Source organism: Callionymus lyra, chromosome 16 (genome assembly GCF_982586985.1).
Source record: "Callionymus lyra chromosome 16, fCalLyr1.hap1.1, whole genome shotgun sequence".
In the NCBI taxonomy this organism is placed as follows: domain Eukaryota; kingdom Metazoa; phylum Chordata; class Actinopteri; order Syngnathiformes; family Callionymidae; genus Callionymus; species Callionymus lyra.
Window position 1 is genome coordinate 7,077,106 of NC_141833.1, and position 21,222 is coordinate 7,098,327.

At 34.5% G+C, this 21,222-nt stretch overlaps 1 protein-coding gene across 1 annotated transcript; it reads right to left on the reverse strand.

Moving 5' to 3' along the window:
- Positions 1 to 3,106: 3,106 nt before the first annotated feature.
- On the reverse strand, positions 3,107 to 20,164 carry fggy (FGGY carbohydrate kinase domain containing). The gene is made up of 16 exons (XM_087810752.1): positions 20,087 to 20,164; positions 19,732 to 19,938; positions 18,553 to 18,664; positions 17,321 to 17,472; positions 17,109 to 17,197; positions 15,893 to 16,008; positions 15,697 to 15,825; positions 14,187 to 14,290; positions 9,763 to 9,870; positions 9,589 to 9,650; positions 8,307 to 8,457; positions 6,758 to 6,832; positions 6,514 to 6,634; positions 5,950 to 6,044; positions 4,624 to 4,685; positions 3,107 to 3,396 (listed from the first exon to the last, which is right to left on the reverse strand). Exons 2-16 carry the CDS (start codon positions 19,912 to 19,914, stop codon positions 3,321 to 3,323), a joined length of 1,635 nt encoding a protein of 544 aa, XP_087666878.1. The 5' UTR covers positions 19,915 to 19,938; positions 20,087 to 20,164; the 3' UTR covers positions 3,107 to 3,320.
- Positions 20,165 to 21,222: the final 1,058 nt, after the last annotated feature.

A 21,222-nucleotide genomic window follows, 5' to 3' on the forward strand; every position in this document is an offset into this window, starting at 1 on the left:
TTTGGGTTTGTGTCCCTCACGCGTCCAGCCTCCCCTGCTGTCAGACCGGGGGGACCCATCGGGGGTTCGAAACCCCCTCCGGACATCATGACACCACGTGACACGTCAGACCAAAACAACGTTTTTTATCGGGTCAATCGCATCGCATAAAACTTTAAATAAAAATTAATAAACTTTTTAAAAGGTTTGCGATGCGTTTACTTTCGCATTAAACTTAATTTTAAACGTTTTCTAAATTATTCTCGCCACTAGGTGGGAGTGCAGCGAACGCTCCCTTGCGTATCTGCCGCGGTGCATTATGGGCAATAGATGCTAGCTCTCAGAAGCGATATATACGTTAGACGGATTTAAATATTAAATATCACTTTATGAAGTAATATATCGTAGTTTTCTTATCGTTTTACGTGTTTAAAACGCCTTTTTTTGTGACACGGATGGTTTTCTTCGTGTAGCATCTTAATGTAACGTTTTAAAAATATTAACAATTAAAATGAAAAATAACGTTAGATTTTAAACGCAAAATATATTCCTAATATTGATATGGTATATAAACCTGTACTTGACACCAGTTGTATGTTGATTTCTTAAAGAAACGAAATTTCTGCGGTTTGATTCTTTTTTTAAATTTTACTCAAAAAGTTATGGATGAAATTGTAGAGAAATAACACTTACTAGTATTGACAATGATTTTTTTTTTTATGTAGTTTTACTTGAAACTTTAAGGTTTCGAAAATCTTTTAATTTACTACTGTCAAACCTGGACTTAATAAAAATCCTTTGGATCATAAATCAACTTTCAGTAAATAAACCTGAGGCGGCATTCTTTGTTTGTTAGAACTTTGGCTGCTTTTTTAGCTATTGCATTATTTATTTCTTAGTTTAAAGACACACATTTTGGTACTATCGTCTACACTAAAAATAACTTTTTTAATTCCCTACTACAACTACAATCTACTCTCACATTTTTCTGGGAGATTAATAATTTGATATCTTTTCTAATACACTTTTTATTTGATAGAAATTAGACTAAATGTATTGATGTTTAAAAAAGGACAGATTTCAGCTCTGACCTTCTTCGTCAAAGCAAACAGGAGCTGGCAGTAGCTGAGGGCACAGTGTTCCCTCACGAGAAGGACAAAGATGACGTGACTGTCGCTGCTGCCCCTGTGAGAGTCTTCGCACGATCTGGATCAAACACAGCAATAGTACTACTGCGCAGTACTACCATGGTACTACTTTCCACCGTGACAAATGTCACAAGCAAGATCTGTCTCACTAGCAGACATTTTTTCCCATTGGACAGGTTGAATTTGAATTATGAAATATATAACAGTAGTGAATGAAATGTATTTTAAACCATAAATCTGGAATATCCTCCCAAAACCATATCAGTAATCATTGTCAAGTTTTGCAGTTATTCCACATCTAAAGGACATGACGAGGACAACTCTAATTTCTGACTCAAACACTTTCATTTTCATTTTGTTGGTGGATTGATCCGGTCAGTAAACAAGCTTGTAAACCTTTAGAGACAGAAACAAAAGTTGCAATTGTAATTAAACATTTTACTGCATTTAGTAATGAATTAAAACATTGAATTAAACATTTCAAATGAATTAACTTCGAGCCTATTAAATAGGATAAAGAAGAGAAGGTTGGAAAGTCTTCCCTTCATGCCTTCACAGATGCTCCAAAATACTCATAAGGTGAACTGCTGGTGAACTCTGTGAAGTGTAGTTTTTCATTCTTTCTTGACTTATTTCTAGATTTAGATAAACAAATAGTACTAAAATTCTATCTTCTTAAATTAAAAATTACACCTTAATTCAACTAATTTATAGCCAGCATTTCTAACTCAGGGAATTTAATTTGAAGATATTTTTTAATTTAGATCATTTAGATTTTTTTGCACAAGCCTGTAAGTAGCAGCAAACAATACAAAGTGTTGTTATTTTAAACCTGGTAGACTGGAAATAATTCAGAAAAGCTCGCTTGATAAATAATACATCAGTTTGCAGTGGAGTTCATGCTCTTCAGTTAAGACACAGAGACTCAATAAAAACTACAAAAAAAAAAAGCCATTGAGAAATGAAACGTGACGTCTGGTCAAAACCTCCAAACCTTCACATTGACCAGCAGCAGACCTGGTCGCCCCACCATCAGAAACCGGCTGTTAACTCAGCTGTGCAGGCTTTGGCGTCCCGAGCCGCTCTCCCCCTCAGTCTCCCCCGATGGCACATAGGCTTTGTCAACTTTGATCTTGGGAACGGCCAGCAACAGTCGCCACAATTGGAAGAGGGGGGAGAATTTAAGGACAGTGAAAGCTTGACGGGAAGTGGAAGGATAAAATTAAGAGGTGGGAGAACAAGCGAGAGGATTTTGACTGTGAGCAGAAGCCAGGTGTATATTTAGAGCGTGGGGCTCCAGGGCCGCTTTTGGACCGATCCACCCGCCCGTGAAAGAAACATTCATTAAAAAATATTTCATGAATATTTAGTTTCATTGCTTAAATTTCTCATAACACAGATGCACATTCTCAAAAAAACACTTTCTGTTTTCAATATTATTGTAATTCTTAGTTGGTATTTCTGACTTTCAGTTGTTCCTACACTTCATAAAATTATGAGATTTATTATATATATTTAAATCATTTTAACATGACATTTTGCTCACATTATTTTTAAAATACATGTATTTATTTATTTTAATAATGATGCCGATTTATAAATTTGATAAATTGAATAATCAAATAAATCAATATGCAAGTTTTATGCATATATACATCATTATGAGTTTTATTTATTTATTTCAACTTTAAGGCGTTCAACTTTTTAAAAAAAATAGAAGGATAAAATTTTGTTTTAAAATGAAATTTAGGTTTTTTAAAAGTTTTTTTTTTTTAAATAATGTGAGCAAAGGATACGAGAAAAGGGTAATGTTAAAATGATTTAAATATAATATATATAGCTAAATGTTTAAACTCTATTTTGGTCAGTAAATGTGTTTAAGTTTTTAAATCATTTTTTAATGATCAAAAAATGTTTATTTAAGACATATACAAGTATAAGTATTTCCTTGAAGAAACAAGTGAGTCAAGTAATTTAAATTTATTGATATTAGTATCAAAACATAATTAGAAAACTGTCTTTTTGTTTTTCATGACTAACATTTAATCCATCAACATTCATCCCTGCAATGACTTCATACCTCAGGAGAATGTTTGTACTGAGACTACAGCAGACTGTTCAGACGATGATGTCATCGCTCTGAGTCACACCTGAGTCACAGCTCCAAGGATGAAATCCTTCACAAAGTCAGCTTCAGCTCATGATGGCCTGGTACTCCCTCTGGTGGGCCATGAGGCGCAGGAACACTTTGTACTTCTTCTCATAGAAGCTTCAATATAAACATAAATATGTTTAAAAAACAATTTATAAACAATATTTCTGAATATGGAATATACAGTTTTATAATAGAGGATGATGGGAGGTAAATCTATAAGTAGAATAGTGTTAGTTATATTGCAATTAACTTATATATGGTATATGTAATTACAAGTATAATTATGGGTATAATTGAAATACACATGTGTAAATCAAGTGCGTCACATTTATTTTTTATAAGGATGTATATGTAGCATGATTACATTTTTATAATTCTACTCTATGTCTGTTCACATAGTCTGTTTACTGTTAATTTATGTATATATGCCTAGCATATGACTATATATTGTCATTTTGTTATATTTTTGCAATATTGTGTCGTTATATTTCATTTATATAAGTATATATATGTAGTAGAATTAAATATTTATAATTACATGGGGTGTATATATGTTCTGTATTGATGAAGGTGTTCATATATTATGAATTTAAATGGATATAGTCTTAGTTTATGCATATATATTATACTATATCAAGTTATATTATGTAATATTGTACTATATCATATTTATTTTTCTTTATAAGGATATACATGTAGTATGGTGAAATATTAAAAATAATATGTTTATATGGATATGTATTAAGTGTTGGTATTTATGTTTTGTATTAATATAGGTATTTATATATTATTATATATGGTTCAGCTATATATCTTCTACTATATTATGTTATATTTTGTAAAAGTGTATTTTATTACAATTATTTCACAAGGATATGTAGCATAATAATAAAATATGTATATTTATTTTTCCATATAGATATTTACGTGGTATATACTGTATATGTTGTGTATTAATATAGGTGTTTATATATATTCTGTATATATTAGTTTATATAGTTATCAGCTTAGTATATATTTATATATAATAATATATTGTGTTATATCTTGTAATATTGTTTTAATTTTATAAGTATATATTTAGCATAATAATTAAATATGTATAATTATTTTTCTATATTGATATTTATGTGGTGTGTACATATATTGTGTATTATAATATAGGCGTTTATATATTCTGTATTTATACATATATCTTTGTAGAAATATTTGGCAAATAATGTTCCTAGTCCTTTTTAAAACTGCAGTCATTTGCTCTATTTATTTTTATTTATTTTTTTTTATTCAAAAGATGCTAATGTTCAATGATAGTAACCCAGGTGTGCCGATTGAAACTCTCACCTCAAAAGCTTTCGGTCCGGTTGAACCACTTTACCCACTCGAGCCATCCTGCCCATCGCCTCCTGGAAAAAAGAAGAAGAAAGAAAGAAAGTCATTAATAAATAACAATCAAGCCAGACGTGACCCAGTTGTGAAAGCGTGCTGAAGTAAGACGCTGCTGCCTTTGCTCTGCAGACAAAAGGATCAGACACAACAACTGGCTGCTGCACAAACCAGCGGACAGGTGCGGCTTAACGCTCAATAATCTCTTATTTTTAGAGCACCTGGTTTAAGAGGTCTCTGTTGTCTCCTGCTCGGAGCTGTGGTGCCGACACGTGACCCAACACTGGACTCATCAAGTCCACGGATTGAAAGAAATATGAAGGAACAACAGGTCACAGGAGCCACAAAATTATTCTTTATGAAGCTTCTGGCTACGTTATTGTATCTCAAGCTGATCTGAGGTCACTTCGGTCGAGACCTGGGAATTATTGATAGATATTCCAAAATGTAGTTTTAATTTTGATCATCACATGAAACTTTAACTGTTGTAGTGCATTGTGGGAATTTTTTTTTACATCATTACTACTGTTAATATGCGGAAACTTGCATTTTAGATCATTTAAGATTTAATTTTTGGATGTAGCCCCTCAGAAATGTGTATAAAGCCCAAATAAAAATAGCTCAGTGCCTTATTGCTGTATATGGAAGTTATGTTTAGCTCTACTCTGAGTCCCTAGTTAACTCCTGACTCAAGAAAAGGTGTGAAGCAAACATAAATAAGTGACTGGTAAGTAATGATGGAATGTTGCACACACAAATCCTTCACTTAAACATTGTAATTTTTTGTTAAAATTGGCTTATTTAGGAAAAAAAAACATTGTTTATTCATCTCATATTAACATGATTTATTTCAGATTGTTTTAATATCAGAATCATAAAACTTTTATTGCATTGTTGGAATTTATTGTGGTGGCATTACAGAAAATAAACATGAAAAGATACAAATTAAATAAAAAGAGATACATACATTAAATATATTAAAATAAATAAGAGACATTACGATAAAACAGCATTTAAATAAATATTGAATAATTAATCAAAAATAATATACATCATATTTAATTAAACAGTATTCGTGATAATAATATGAATTGTGTGTGTGTGTATATATATATATACACATGATTGCAAAAAATAAGCAAAAAATAAAATAAATAGGTATTTTTACCATTATATTTTCTCTGTTTGTTCATGTGAGAAATGGAGAGCCGTTACAAAATATTATACAATGGTAATACTTTTAATTTCTCTCCAGAAATGCCAATATCAAGTGTGTGTATTTACCTGAATAGTTGTGTTGTCTTGTGAGGCACAGGCCCCCAAAATGGCCGCTCCCACCAACACCGCCTCCGTCTGGTCTGGCAGCACCACTGGTAGCCCTGGATGAAACAGTTAAAATAAAAGTACATTAAAATACATTTGGCAAGAAAAAATTCTACAAAATACATGAAAACATTGTGTTTAGCCTTTTTTTTTATTGATTAACCTTGTGTAACAAGATGGACGCTCAAGAAACAAAATCAATAATTTGATCTTTCTATTTACATATATTATCTTTTTATTTAAGAAATCATTCTCTCTTTTTCAAAGAGGAAAAAGCATAATGTTGAGAATAAAATAAGGCATTATTTTGGTTAAAAAAAAAATCATGTTAGGTATTTTCTAGATATCAGGAAATTGTTCTTTAAAAATGACATTTTTTTAAATGTAAAATAACATATAAACACACATTATGTCATTCCCATTCATTTTATTAACCATTTAATCACTTTATTTTATCGTGTGTTGATTTATTTTAGAGTTTATTAATATCAAACATATCAGCAGTTTCATCCACTCGTCTCCCACCTGTGGCGTTGGCGTGAATCTGCACAAACAGAGCGTTTTTACTCAGGCCTCCGCACAGGAAGAGGGTTCTGATGTCGTGGCCCGATTCCTTCATGGCCTCCAGAATGTGAAGCGTGCCGAGCTGAAGCATTAGAGGCCTACATGAGTCGGATGGAGTTACAGGGAAAAAACACAACTTTCCCGGGGCCGGAAGGTCAGAGGGCGAGAGGAAGTGAATATGAAACATTAAACAAACCAGACTCACAGCGAGAGCTTGAACTGTGGCCAAGTAGAGCAGAGCCAGGTCGTCCAGGGTTTGAGAGAGAGTCAGACCGATGACCTGCCGCCACATTGAATAAAGAGCATTTTTTTACTAGTCATTACTAGAGTATTTATTGTTGAAAGAACCGTCACATCTGGTTAACATAAATATTTAAATATTAGCAGCGGATTAATAATAAACTATTACTGAGCTGGAGATATGAAGGGAGGAAGGAAAATGTAATAATATGAATACAAATATATAAAAATAGTATTTTAAAATGTATTTTTTTAATGTAATTATAAAAAATAATCTGTAAAATCTCTTAATAATGCTTTATACATGTCATTGACAGTTATTTCTTTAGCATTGAGCTTACATGAGCCTTAAGCCAACATAACTAGTAGATGTTTTTATATTTTACCTAAATAAAAACAATATTTCGGAACTCAATTTGACAATAGTATTGTAACAGACTTCTGTTTGTTATGTCACGTTCTGTCACTTTTATTTTGTAGTTAAACTATGTGTTATAACATGAGAGTATTTAGCATTTAGCTTACATTAGCATGTAGATGAGTGTACATTTTAGCTCAATAAAAACGTATTTATTCTAAATTTATATACTAAATGTTATGATACTATTGTAACAGACTTCTGTTTGTGTTGCAAAAATGATTACTCAATCAAATAAAAATAAAAATACTGTTCAAATCCATTTTTTTTAACTATTGGAGCAACTTTCTTTTATTCAAAATATTTTTAATTATTTAAGAAAAATAAGTTATATAATAAAGAAAACATTTTTTAATTGAATGATTAAAATAACATTTCAATATTTCAGTACATTTTAAATGGTTCCATTGTGACAAACTTCTGTGTCATGTTCCATCGCCTATTATTTTTTTAGTGAAATTGTTTGGTGAAAACAACATGAGTAATACCGTTAGCATTTTGCTCACATTAGCATTATCCCGGTTTTCATTACAATTTTTTTTACTAAATGAAAGCGATATTTATGTACTAAATTAAAATGTTTCCATTTTAACAGACCTTTTGTTTGTGTTGAGTCATGTTCTGTCATTTTATTTTGTGTGTGAAGTTATGAGTGTGGAAAAATACACGAGTAGATAATAACAATAACCTTTCTTGTTATCTTTGTAAATATGACTGTGTATATATAATATAGTGCAGATTTATTTTCTATTCTATTTAGATTTTCTTTTTCTTTTTCTTATTTTATTTCTGGGTGTTTTATTTTTTTTTTGGTATATTGCTCTTGCTGTTGTTAAACCGAATTTCCCCTCGCGGGACAAATAAAGGTTTCTGATTCTGATTCTGATGAAATACTTTTATCAACTATATATTTAGATTTTAGGTCTACATTTTTACTGCCAGCTGTACAGTACAGACAGCATTTTCTTCAGAAGTAAAGTAGTAGCAGTAGAAATGGCTGTGGATGTGGTTTAAAGCAGTATAAACACCCCTGGTACTTAATAAAAACATAGAGGTATCTGCAATTATTTTTCTACCTCTGCACATGAAACCTCACCATTCCCTTCATGGTCGGGTCTGCCAAAGGGGACCTGTTTCCGTGGAAGTCGGGCCACATGTGAAGACCTGATGCCAGCAGGTCAATGGCAGACCTGGAGTTCACCATTGAGCTCAGGTGCTGGTTGAGGAAGCTGTAGATGCTCTCCCCACTGCAGGTGACAAAAGAAAAAGAAATACGGCAGATAAAACTTAATGACTCAAACCAGATCTAAGTCAGAAATGGAGGCAATTTATAAATAAAAACAAGGCTAGCGTCAAGGCTCATTCATGAATTCTTATTCACAGTCCGTGTACCTTCTGTTCAAACTATTTTAAATTTTGAACCGCAAATCGGAAAACAAAAAGTTTGTTTCTTTTTCTATTTTCAATATGTGTAGCAGGTTTGAAAAACAAATACAGGGTGTTTTTCATTAAATACAGCAAGAAAGTTGGATTTTTGTACTCAAACACAAACTTAAAGAATCCAATGTATGTTAATTAGTCATTTAAAAAACAGGGAGACTTTAAAAATCTGTACAGTATTCACACGTGTGTGCACACTAGCCAACACTGACCGCCGTCACTGACCTTGAATACCAAAGTACAGATGTACTATTCCAGAATCATGTATTATTTACACCCCCGTTTTTACATACATATAACATACATTTTATTTTTGAGTTTTACTGTGGATACAAACATCCATAAACAGAAATCAAGACAAAATTTAATTTTATTGCTGTATTTTAATCAAAAACGCCCCGTATTTGGCTTTTAAAAAAATAAAAACACCACACTTGTCGTTCTCCGATTTGCATTTCAACATTAAAAATTAAAATGAACTGATGTATAGTCTTGTAAAAACAAGATATTAAAGTGGCAGCAAAATAAGTTCTTTTGAAATTACTTATTCGAACAAAATATTTATGAATGTATGTCCTGGGTGAACAAAAATGTATATATAGCTAACTTTCTGGAGGACGAAGCTCCTATACATTTTACTTTTCTTGTTTTTATCGTTTCCAAAAGAAATGTCTTTACTTCAACATCATTCGCTCATATTGGAAGTTAATTGGTGACATATTTCCTTATATTATCTTCATGATTCATCATCTTGATATGTCCTAAAATTAAATTTGATCTTATTTTGAGCAAATCACCCGGCGTTCCACATAAAATGACTTTGATGTTTTTATTTTGAACTTCTGAATTAAATAAAATTAAACAAGTGAATAACAGTAATATGTCACTGTACTCCTCATGAAATAAAAAAATTAATTGAAAAGAAGTCGATAGCTGACCTCTGTTTGACCTTTTCCGTGAGCTGTCTGTAAGCTGCATGGCCCTTGACCATGTGGTCAATCTGAGAGAAGAGACCCCATCATCAATGGTTCATCCATTATCTACCGCCACATACGTAGTTATTGAAGCACATAGTTGTGTTGTCAGGGTATCAACAGTAGCAGTGGACACACCAGTCGTCCAGTAGCGCTCTGGCCTCCTTCGTTGAGCCACAGGTCCGGCACCATGGCGGACAGACAGGGTCCCCACACTCCCGGAACAAAGAGAGGGTTTTCACTGACCTGGAATACATTAACACAATATTCAAACTAGGAGTATCAAAGTTTACCATTTTTTTTCTACCTGTGCTACAGAAGATTCTAAAAGTTTTGAATAATCTTTCTATCCGGTTGCACTTTATAACCACTAGAGGGGTCTGTCAACATTCAAAACACCTACTAATCCCATTAAAGCGAAGCCGTTCCAGTGGTTATTTTTTCTTGTAGTCCTACTTGGAATAGGCACTAAATTATAGACAACATAACAGATACATCATAGCACTTAATATACTGTATTTCATGGACTAATGCGCATTTAAAATCCTTTAATAATGTCAGAAAACGGCAGTGCACCTTATATGACTTATGTTTTATTCTGGTACTACTTACTGATCTGGAACCAATTTTATGTGGTACACAGCGCTCAAAATGCAATATTATAAAGCTGCACTGTTATATTACTCTGTGAGTCTCCGTAGTATTACTCCTTAACACTCCGTTGTATTAGTATGAGAGACTCCATTGTATTATTCCCTAAGACACCGTTGTATTATTCTTTAACACTACGTTGTATTATTCCCTAACACTACGTTGTATTATTCCCTAACACTACGTTGTATTATTCTCTAAGACACCGTTTTATTATTCCCTAAGACACCATTGTATTATTCCCTAAGACACCGTAAGTAAGTAAGTAAGTAAGTAATATTTATTTATATAGCGCTTTTCGAGACCAGGGTCACAAAGCGCTTAGACAGTCAAAACAATACTCAAAAAAGTACATACTTTAAAGATCAAGATAATACTGAGAATAACACAGGAGTTCGAGAAATTCAAGGAAAAGCCTGAACAAATAGAAACGTCTTAAGGTGTTTCTTAAAGGAGTCAGTAGACTCCATCAAGCGCAAAGAGAGAGGAAGATCGTTCCAAAGCTTAAAAACTCTGTTGTATTATTCCCTAAGACACCATTGTATTATTTCCCTAAGACACCGTTGTATTATTCCCTAAGACACCGTTGTATTATTCCCTAAGACTCTGTTGTATTATTCCCTAAGACTCCGTTGTATTATTCCCTAAGACTCCGTTGTATTATTCCCTAAGACTCTGTTGTATTATTCCCTAAGACTTCGTTGTATTATTCCCTAAGACTCTGTTGTATTATTCCCTAAGACACCATTGTATTATTCCCTAAGACACCGTTGTATTATTCCCTAAGACTCCATTGTATTACTCCCTAAGACACCGTTGTATTATTCCCTAAGACTCCGTTGTATTATTCCCTAAGACTCTGTTGTATTATTCCCTAAGACACCATTGTATTATTCCCTAAGACACCGTTGTATTATTCCCTAAGACTCCGTTGTATTACTCCCTAAGACACCGTTGTATTATTCCTTAAGACACCGTTGTATTATTCCCTAAGACACCGTTGTATTATTCCCTAAGACACCGTTGTATTATTCCTTAAGACACCGTTGTATTATTCCCTAAGACACCATTGTATTATTCCCTAAGACACCGTTGTATTATTCCCTAAGACTCCGTTGTATTATTCCCTAAGACTCCGTTGTATTATTCCCTAAGACACCATTGTATTATTCCCTAAGACACCGTTGTATTATTCCCTAAGACTCCGTTGTATTATTCCCTAAGACACCATTGTATTATTCCCTAAGACACCGTTGTATTATTCCCTAAGACTCCGTTGTATTACTCCCTAAGACACCGTTGTATTATTCCTTAAGACACCGTTGTATTATTCCCTAAGACACCGTTGTATTATTCCCTAAGACACCGTTGTATTATTCCCTAAGACTCCGTTGTATTATTCCCTAAGACTCCTTGTATTATTCCCTAAGACTCCGTTGTATTATTCCCTAAGACTCCGTTGTATTATTCTCGAAGACTTCGTTGTATTATTCTCGAAGACTCCGTTGTATTATTCCCTAAGAATCCGTTGTATTATTCCCTAAGACTCTGTTGTATTATTCTCTAACACTACGTTGTATTATTCCCTAACACTACGTTGTATTATTCTCTAAGACACCGTTGTATTATTCCCTAAGGCACCATTGTATTATTCCCTAAGACACCATTGTATTATTCCCTAAGACACCATTGTATTATTCCCTAAGACACCGTTGTATTATTCCCTAAGACACCGTTGTATTATTCCCTAAGACACCGTTGTATTATTCCCTAAGACTCCGTTGTATTATTCCCTAAGACTCCGTTGTATTATTCCCTAAGACTCCGTTGTATTATTCTCGAAGACTATGTTGTATTATTCTCTAAGACTCCGTTGTATTATTCCCTAAGACTCTGTTGTATTATTCCCTAAGACTCCGTTGTATTATTCCCTAAGACTACGTTGTATTATTCCCTAAGACTCCGTTGTATTATTCTCGAAGACTCCGTTGTATTATTCTCGAAGACTATGTTGTATTATTCCCTAAGACTCCGTTGTATTATTCCCTAAGACTCTGTTGTATTATTCCCTAAGACTACGTTGTATTATTCCCTAAGACTATGTTGTAATACTCCGTGAGACTCTAATGTATTACTCCGTGAGACTCTGTTGTATTATTCCGTGAGACTATGTTGTAATACTCCGTGAGACTATGTTGTAATACTCCGTGAGACTATGTTGTAATACTCCGTGAGACTCTGATGTATTACTCCGTGAGACTCTGTTGTATTATTCCGTGAGACTATGTTGTAATACTCCGTGAGACTATGTTGTAATACTCCGTGAGACTATGTTGTAATACTCCGTGAGACTTTGTTGTATTATTCCGTGAGACTATGTCGTAATACTCTGTGAGACTCTGTTGTATTACTCTGTGAGACTATGTCGTATTATTCCGTGAGACTTTGTTGTAATACTCCGTGAGACTTTGTTGTAATACTCCGTGAGACTTTGTTGTAATACTCCGTGAGACTCTGTTGTATTACTCCGTGAGACTCTGTTGTATTACTCCGTGAGACTCTGTTGTAATACTCCGTGAGACTATGTTGTAATACTCCGTGAGACTCTGATGTATTACTCCGTGAGACTCTGTTGTATTATTCCGTGAGACTATGTTGTAATACTCCGTGAGACTATGTTGTAATACTCCGTGAGACTATGTTGTAATACTCCGTGAGACTTTGTTGTATTATTCCGTGAGACTATGTCGTAATACTCTGTGAGACTCTGTTGTATTACTCTGTGAGACTATGTCGTATTATTCCGTGAGACTTTGTTGTAATACTCCGTGAGACTTTGTTGTAATACTCCGTGAGACTTTGTTGTAATACTCCGTGAGACTCTGTTGTATTACTCCGTGAGACTCTGTTGTATTACTCCGTGAGACTCTGTTGTGTTACTCCAACAAGACTCTGTTGTATAACACTGTAAGACTCCATTACATACGAGTAAAATTGTCTTGATACTTGTCCTGATTCATTTAAATCTCAGTCAGACTTTACAATAACCTGTCTTAAACTCCAGTGCTTAACTTCCTCCTGTTCCAGGACAGCTATTCTGGGCTATAATCCACTCCTGTGCAATAATTCTGTAGCATAATGCACCTTTCACCGTAAGCTTTAAACCACTTGTATTACCGTATTGTTGGTCAGTGTTTCAGTGATGTATGTAGTTGATGGTATTTTTACTTTCACTCTTCTCTCGTGTCTGTTTTTCTGTGTTCTGTCTCCTTTTTTGTCCCTGTTAAATTATTTTTTTATACTGCGAAGTGAATTTCCCCGTCTAATCTAATATATTTTTTCACAATTAATCCATAAAATCTTATAAATTAAGGTAAGTTAAGGTAAGGTAAGGTACAACTTTATTGATCCCTCAGGAGGTCTCCTTCGGGAAATTGTTTTTTTCCAATAGTCACAGAAAATACAGCTATTTTTCATAAATCAAAATAAAATAAAACAAGAACAAAGAGAAATAAAGAGAAGATGATACAATTTAAATCTAAAGATAAAGATAAAGAACATATATCAAAGAAAAATAACAAAGACAAAGGATACAAAGATTAATATAGAACAGAACATCCAGATACTTTATATAGATAAATATATATATATATATATATATATATACTGTATATATATATATAGATAGTTTGTTTTCGACTTAGATAGAAGACTGTGGTGTCAATAAAGTTTTGTTACTTAATTGACACCACAGTCTTCCATCGGATTCCCACGTCACATGACCACAACACACACATTAAAGTGACAGGATCGTGAAGTAAGGTAGCAGAGTAAAAACATCAGTTTTACATACATCAGTCCAGCTATATTCTAAATTCAAATATTAAAGTCAAACACTATAAAACACTCACAGCCATGTGACAGGAAGACGTCCCACAGATCACTGCCAGGCGTGTTGTGATTGGCTGATCCTCACAAGGCAGCTGGAATCCTCTCACGTCGGCACCGATCACACCTGTAACAAACCAACTTAAATGTATCGAATATTCAAACTGTAGAAGGTTTTTAACCCAACATTTACAAAGCCCTGGCTCCGGCACCCAGTGTGCGGTCCTTTGGAAGTGGATCTACAGCAGCGACGCTAATGACGGCTCCGCGCAATGTTTGTGAAGCTGGTTTCAGTTTTGGGGGCACAAGGCTGGGGGTCTGCATCACTGTGACATGTACAACAACCGAGATGTGATTGCGTTTTAACCCCGTGACCCGATGCCTCGCTGTGAGATGGGCCGAGGTCACGGCTCCGGGGTCATGGCAGGGTTCAGCCATAGTTTAACTCTTAGAACAAAACCAGATGGTCATAATGCTTCGATGTCGGGGAGAGTTAGGGACGTGAAAAGGGCTTTTCAAGTTGGAAGGTAGATCAGAGACGTTTAAAACTTGCTGAGTTGATTCAGGTCTAAAAGATTTAATCTCACCATTCGGCCCTTGTTGACTTCTATAAGAGCTTTAGTTGCATTGCATTATGGGATGGTTGTTGTTTATACAGTGGCCATTTTGCACTGTTTTTTTGCACACTGTGTAATATAATTATTTTTTAAACAAGCTACAGTCAGAAACAGCTCATTTTCTTTGTTCACACAATAACAAACAGGTAATTTATTTAAACGGCATATAAACCAAAACCCACCACACCTAGCTTACTTATGGTGCCAACCAAGCAGTGAACTCCCATGATGCCTTTCTACACACTGCTCTAGTTAGTAATGACTGATCGCTACAATACTGTATTCAAATTCTATGTTTCTATGTCATAAGTCATAGACAGCTGTGATTGGTTTGCTGGGCGGCAAAGCATTTTGTAAGATTTTCAAGTCACCGTTACTGAGAGGGTTGTTAAGAGAAATGGCAGCTCCAATCACAATTTTCCACCGATAATGTTGTTAATATTAACATTTTAAATATGAAAAAGTCATTTATTTTAAATTTACATTTAAAATCTTAATCCAGAAGATTCTCAGAGCACACTCCCACTGTATAAACATTATGAAAAGTTAAAACCCTCAAAACATCTTAAATCAAGGGCATGAGTTTAACTACAAATTATTGTTTCCCTCACGAGGCCGGTTCTGCTCCAGGTTTCTGCACGTTAAAAAAAAAGGTATTTCCCTCTGATTCGCTTCTGACTTGCATTTTTTTTTCTCTTGTATAGAGTTGTTTAAACTATATCTAAAACAATCTTTAGATTATGGTTTTAGATCAAATTTTAATGAATTGTTTTTTATAACCTTATACCTTATACCTATTCAACAGATGTTTTAGTAGAAATTAACAACCTCAGAGAAAACGTCCATATCGAGATGAATTTCTCAAGAATGTTTAACTTTAATATTATTTTGAATTCAGAATCCAAATAAGACATACCGAGTCCCCCAGCATGAGCGTCGATGAGCGAAGCACCGACCGCGGTTCCTGGTTTCAATCCCAGTTCTGCCGCCGCCTCCAGGGTGAGACCCTCCCCGAGCGGGGTTCCCGGGGAGCACGTGGCACTGCCTGAAGAACCACCCGATTGAGTTTGAACATCTGCACACAGCAAATACTTCACGACAATCATTTTAACCTATTTTGCAAAAGTTGTTCTCCATGAGGTCGGCGAGTCCGATGGACGTCCAGAATCCAACGTCCCATCCCTCCGGGGGGCAGAAGGTCCATTTACACACCAGAGTGCACAGTGATCTGATGAAACAAGAGATATTGATGTAGTAATGTTTAAGTTTGGTCTTCTGTTGCTCGGTAATAATCATATTGAGGAGATCGATGTCAACTCTCTTTTAACTAAAAGTGTTGCAATGCATTATGGGACTTTAATTGCCAGTCCTTGAAGTTTAATTAACGCTAAGTCGGTTATTTCAACATGTTTTATGGTAAAACTAAACGTGGACAAAAATAATAGATAAACGTTTGTAAACATGTTTACAACAAGGAAAGTTAAATATTTAATTTATAGATTTAATATTTTGATGTTAATTCTATTATTTTATTAAGTTAATTAAAAAATATACATCATAAATACTAAATCAGTTTTTAGAAGTCATGTCTAAAAAATTCTGTCTTTACACGTAATATTGGATTATACTGTATTTGCTTATTGAGTACTCTTAACTAATAATTACTATAACACACAATTATTTTTAACTAATTAGTGAAATAAAAATACTCTACACATTTAGACGTAAACCTTTTTTACTTTTACAGGTTTGTCTATGAAGCTTAAAACCATGATGACCTAGTGTTTAATGGGTTTTTGCATGTATTGACAAGAACCTGATACAGAGGTTAAGATACAATATAATGTCTTATATTGTGATACGGAATGTACAAGGATATGTATGTAGTACTCTCTGAGTACCTGACTCTGATGTTACAAAGCGTGTGGCTTTTGACAAAGTAATAACAGCTTCTTTTTTTTTTTTAAATCAAAGCTGTACTGTATCCTCTCATCCTCAGTCATCGCTAGGATCTTGCCGTCGTTCAATGTTTGTATAGCTGCGGGGGACGTAATTATCTATAAAAAATAAAATTAAGTTGCCATAAAAATTGAGAGACTTTTGCAAATACCAGATGGATTTATTTCAGGCAAGGTCATCAACAAAACCCTTCATTATTATTTTTTCTCTTTATTATCCTAATTATTCTCTCTTGACCCAAAAACCCTGAATCAGGATAGAATGTGAAGAATAAAATGTTAATATTTAATAGAATTTCAATAATTCACGAGCTGCTGCTCCGTCCTCCGCACAGAAAAATTACTTTTACTATAAAGAAAAAATGATAACCTGGTCAAGGAGCCGGTTGCCTTCCAGGACAGGAAGTCCGGGAGGTCGAAAAAGTGTGCAGCTTTGCTCCAGCAACTCTCCTTTAGATTCTGAAAAAGAAGAAATTCACAATTTGAAAGTCTTGACAAAATGTTAAAACATCAGCGGTGCGACCTGACAGAGAAGAGATAGAAAACATTGTGAGTCGCTCCCTGACCTCGCTCACCTCTCACCTCTTTGAGCCAGAGCAGCTTCGGGGGCTGCATCTCTGGTGACATGACCCCGCCGACCCTGCTCAGAACCCTGTGGCCCGTATCTGTGATCCGAGCTGCCTGCTCAGACGCCCGATGGTCCATCCACATGACCACGTTCTTCTGGGCGTCACCTGAGGAGTCAGATTACGAGTTGTTTATTTGCACAGAAATAATAATAGATATCACACAAAGAATAAAGCAAGAAAAATAAATAAACATTAATCTATCTTAAGAAGCATTTTGATATAAAAAAAACAAAAGAGAAAAAAGAAATATACATAAAAATACTTTATGAACAAATAGTTATTTGGACAAATGACATCTTGTTTCTATCAAAATATTGAAGAACCTGAGAAATGTGATTGAAGAATGCTCCGAGCTTGTCTTAAAAATAAAGGAACATATTTGAAAGAAATAATAATAATAATTGACCTTTTAACAAATGTTTCTGTGGTAAAAAAAAAAAAATGTTTTCTGGAAATATCTGAGTAAAGTACATAGATAGATTTTTATAGTTTTTCTGATTTTAACTATTTCTTCATTGTCAATGTAAAGTTATGTATAGCATGTTGTCAGCATTTGATTTAATTATTTATTTCAACAGCAAATAACATAAAACCGGATTATTGTTTTATACTTGAGATTTGTAGTAGGATTTTTTTCTGATAAAAACAATTACATTAAAGCATAAAAGTAAAAAGAAAAAATCCATTCAAAATATTTAAATCACAACTTTTTTTTAAATATATTTGAGGAACAGAAATATTGAATCTTCCTTTCCAAGATGCAGTAAGTCCATGACCATGTTTTGAACTTTCCCCGACTGAAATCTTGACAAACAAGAGGTTACGAGCGGAGTCCATTATGACATAGCAGCCAGCTGTAATCACGCCCACTTTGTTTAAACAACAAGTCTCTTGGAGAGACTTACGGGATTGATGACGCACGTTTGACCAATCAAACAGAGTGGTCGTGGTGATGATAAACAACATTTAATCTCCAGGAAAGTGTTTTCAGTGGGCGGGGCTTAAGCACATTTTCTAATGTAAATATTTCAATGAAAAGAGAGTTTTGTACAAACAGACAAATACTGATGATACAATAGAGGTCCAACATCTATTTAAGAGACACTTAAATCAATACATTAGTTGAACTTTAAGGAGGAGTTTGATTTGCTTTACCAGTATCACTTCATATTCCTCTTTACTCACCATCATGAGTAACAGGAACAGGATGGAAGTTCTTGTCCAGAACCACTAATGAACAAGTGGCGTCAAACCCGATGCCTCGCACCCGACTCCCTTCTACACCTTGCGTCACCTCCTGAAATAGTTAGATTGCATTATGAAAATTAGAAAATAAGTCATCATTATGGGGACAAAAAAAAAAACATTTCCAACACCAATTGTATTACCAGTCTTGGAGATGGAATTGATTTAAGATATTGGTTTACACTTCGTTTTGATATACATCTTAAAAGGAGCATGTATTAGCAATAACCTTAGCATTATGATATGATATATTGTGATACATTGGCATTAATTACTCACTTACTGTAGAAACAAGAATATATTCGTAGTACTGTTCAAGAATTTAAAGACCACATGACTCTTGAGAAACTGCTTTCATTTGTTTTGAAACCAAAATATGTCAAAACATCTTAAAAGCTGCTGGGGTATACTGTATCCACTTGTCCTCAGTCATTTGATAGGATTTCATTGTTCTTTTAGCTGCAGAGGATGTAATGGCTGCTGCCATCTAGTGGTGGGAGGTTTGATTGCAAAACAAAAATGAACTCTATATATTTGCAGGTTAAAATGTATATGAAATCGAGTTTTTGTGTGTAATTTTACAAACTTTATTGGCCTTTACACCAGAATATATCTAAAATAAAAAATAAAATTATGATTTGAAAGCCAAAAAGAAAATTAAAATAAAAAAAAAATCGAGCTTTAAAAGCTGCTGGAGTCAACCGTATCCTCTTATCCTCAGTCATTGCTTAGATGTCATTGTTCCTTCAGCTGTACCTAAAGACTGTTGCCATCTAGCAACCCGATGTTCAATCACAACACAAAAATGACCAAAATACATTGATATTTGCATGTTTATTGTAGTCTTCCTTATTTGTTTAAACCTAATTAAAAAAATTAAACACACTTTATTTAAAATTAACTTTAAAGGAATTATACAGATGAAGTATGATTTGGAAGACTAAAAATAACTATTTAATTTTAAATATATATATTGATACAGTGCCATATCGTGATATACTATTGTATCAATGTTTTCTTACAATAAGTATCGCTTAATATAACATAAAAACAAAATAATAGAAGAAAAAGTTGACTAATAAAATAGTGATAACCAGAAGTTTTCTTTCCTCCTCCTACCTTGACCACTGCACAGCACTGCTGCCAGATCTCAGAGGAGGACTGGACGTAGTGGTCCTGCTGGGGCTCCCAGATGCTGATGGGCTTCTCCGCGGTGGTCTTGACCAGACCTTCTCTGGTGACCAGGGCTGCCCTCACACTGGCGGTGCCCACGTCCACCCCCACATAGAAGACCTCAGCCATGACACTGACGACAAGTTCACTGACCTGAAGTCAAAATCACAGGTTAATGTTCAGGGAAAAACATGGAAAAACACGCACGCGTGCACGTGAATTGTGCTCGTTTGGTTTGCATCTCAGCTGTGGTTCGAACAGACATAAACCACGCGAGGAAAAATGTTATTTAAGGACTTACTTAATGACTTAAAATGTGTTGCGCAGATGAAAACATCACGAGAGTTTGTATTGAGAAACAGCTGCACTTTGAGCCACAGGAGGACGGAGTGCGAGGAAGGACAAAACAGAGAAAGTCGCGAAGCTGAAAATAATAATAATAATAATAATCCTTTTTTGCTTTTATTTAAAATGGCATATGCTGTATTTGCCTTTATTATGATACAATATGATATAGGCAGAAAACCACACAGAACGATTATTAGTAGCCAGTTTGGGCTTTGTATACATGTTTTATTATGTTGCGTTTTATTTAATTTGCTGATAAAAATGAATGACAAACCACGAGAAAATATGAAAAGGTCAAATACAACAAGGAGATTTATCCATCTACTTGTGTGGGGCACTTTTTCAGATGTAGACAAATGCATTGTATGATATAAAATGCAAACTAAGAACATGTCATTCAAAACTTATATATAATCATTGTTTTTAAATGTTGATTTGAGAAATATATAAATATTCCAAATGTTTCTAGAGCATATTTGATTAAAAGTCTGGCTCATGAGGTCAAAATAATGTTATTAACAAGCTTGATTATTTAGAAATGTTTCCAATGGCTATCTTATTCATTCCTCGTGCTATTAGTTGACAACTATAAGTAGCTCGGTGTGTGGCTGGACAGTAAACTGGTCCTGCAACACACACCATGTGTAAAAGAAAGTTCAGAGTAGACTGTACTTTCTGAGGAGGCTCCGATCATTAAACATCTACAGGAAGCTCCTCTGCATGTTCTACAAGTCTGTGGTGGCCAGTGTCCTGTTCTATGCTGTGGTGTGTTGGGGTGGAAATGTTTCCAAGAGGAGTGTCAACAGGTTGGACAGGTTGATCAGGAGGGCTGGCTCTGTGGTTGACATGAAGCTGGACTCACTGGTGACAGTTTCTGAGAGGAGATCACTGGACAAACTACTGTCCATCATGAAGATGACAGTCATCCTCTGAACACTGTCATCAGAGAGAAGCAGATGGAGCATGAATGCTCCTTCCCTTGAAGCAAAACTAATAGACTCAAGGACTCATTCATCCCCCGTGCTATTAAATTGTTTATTTCTGAGTTTGGGGGCAGGAGTGGAGTGAAAGTATCTTGACATTCTGTTC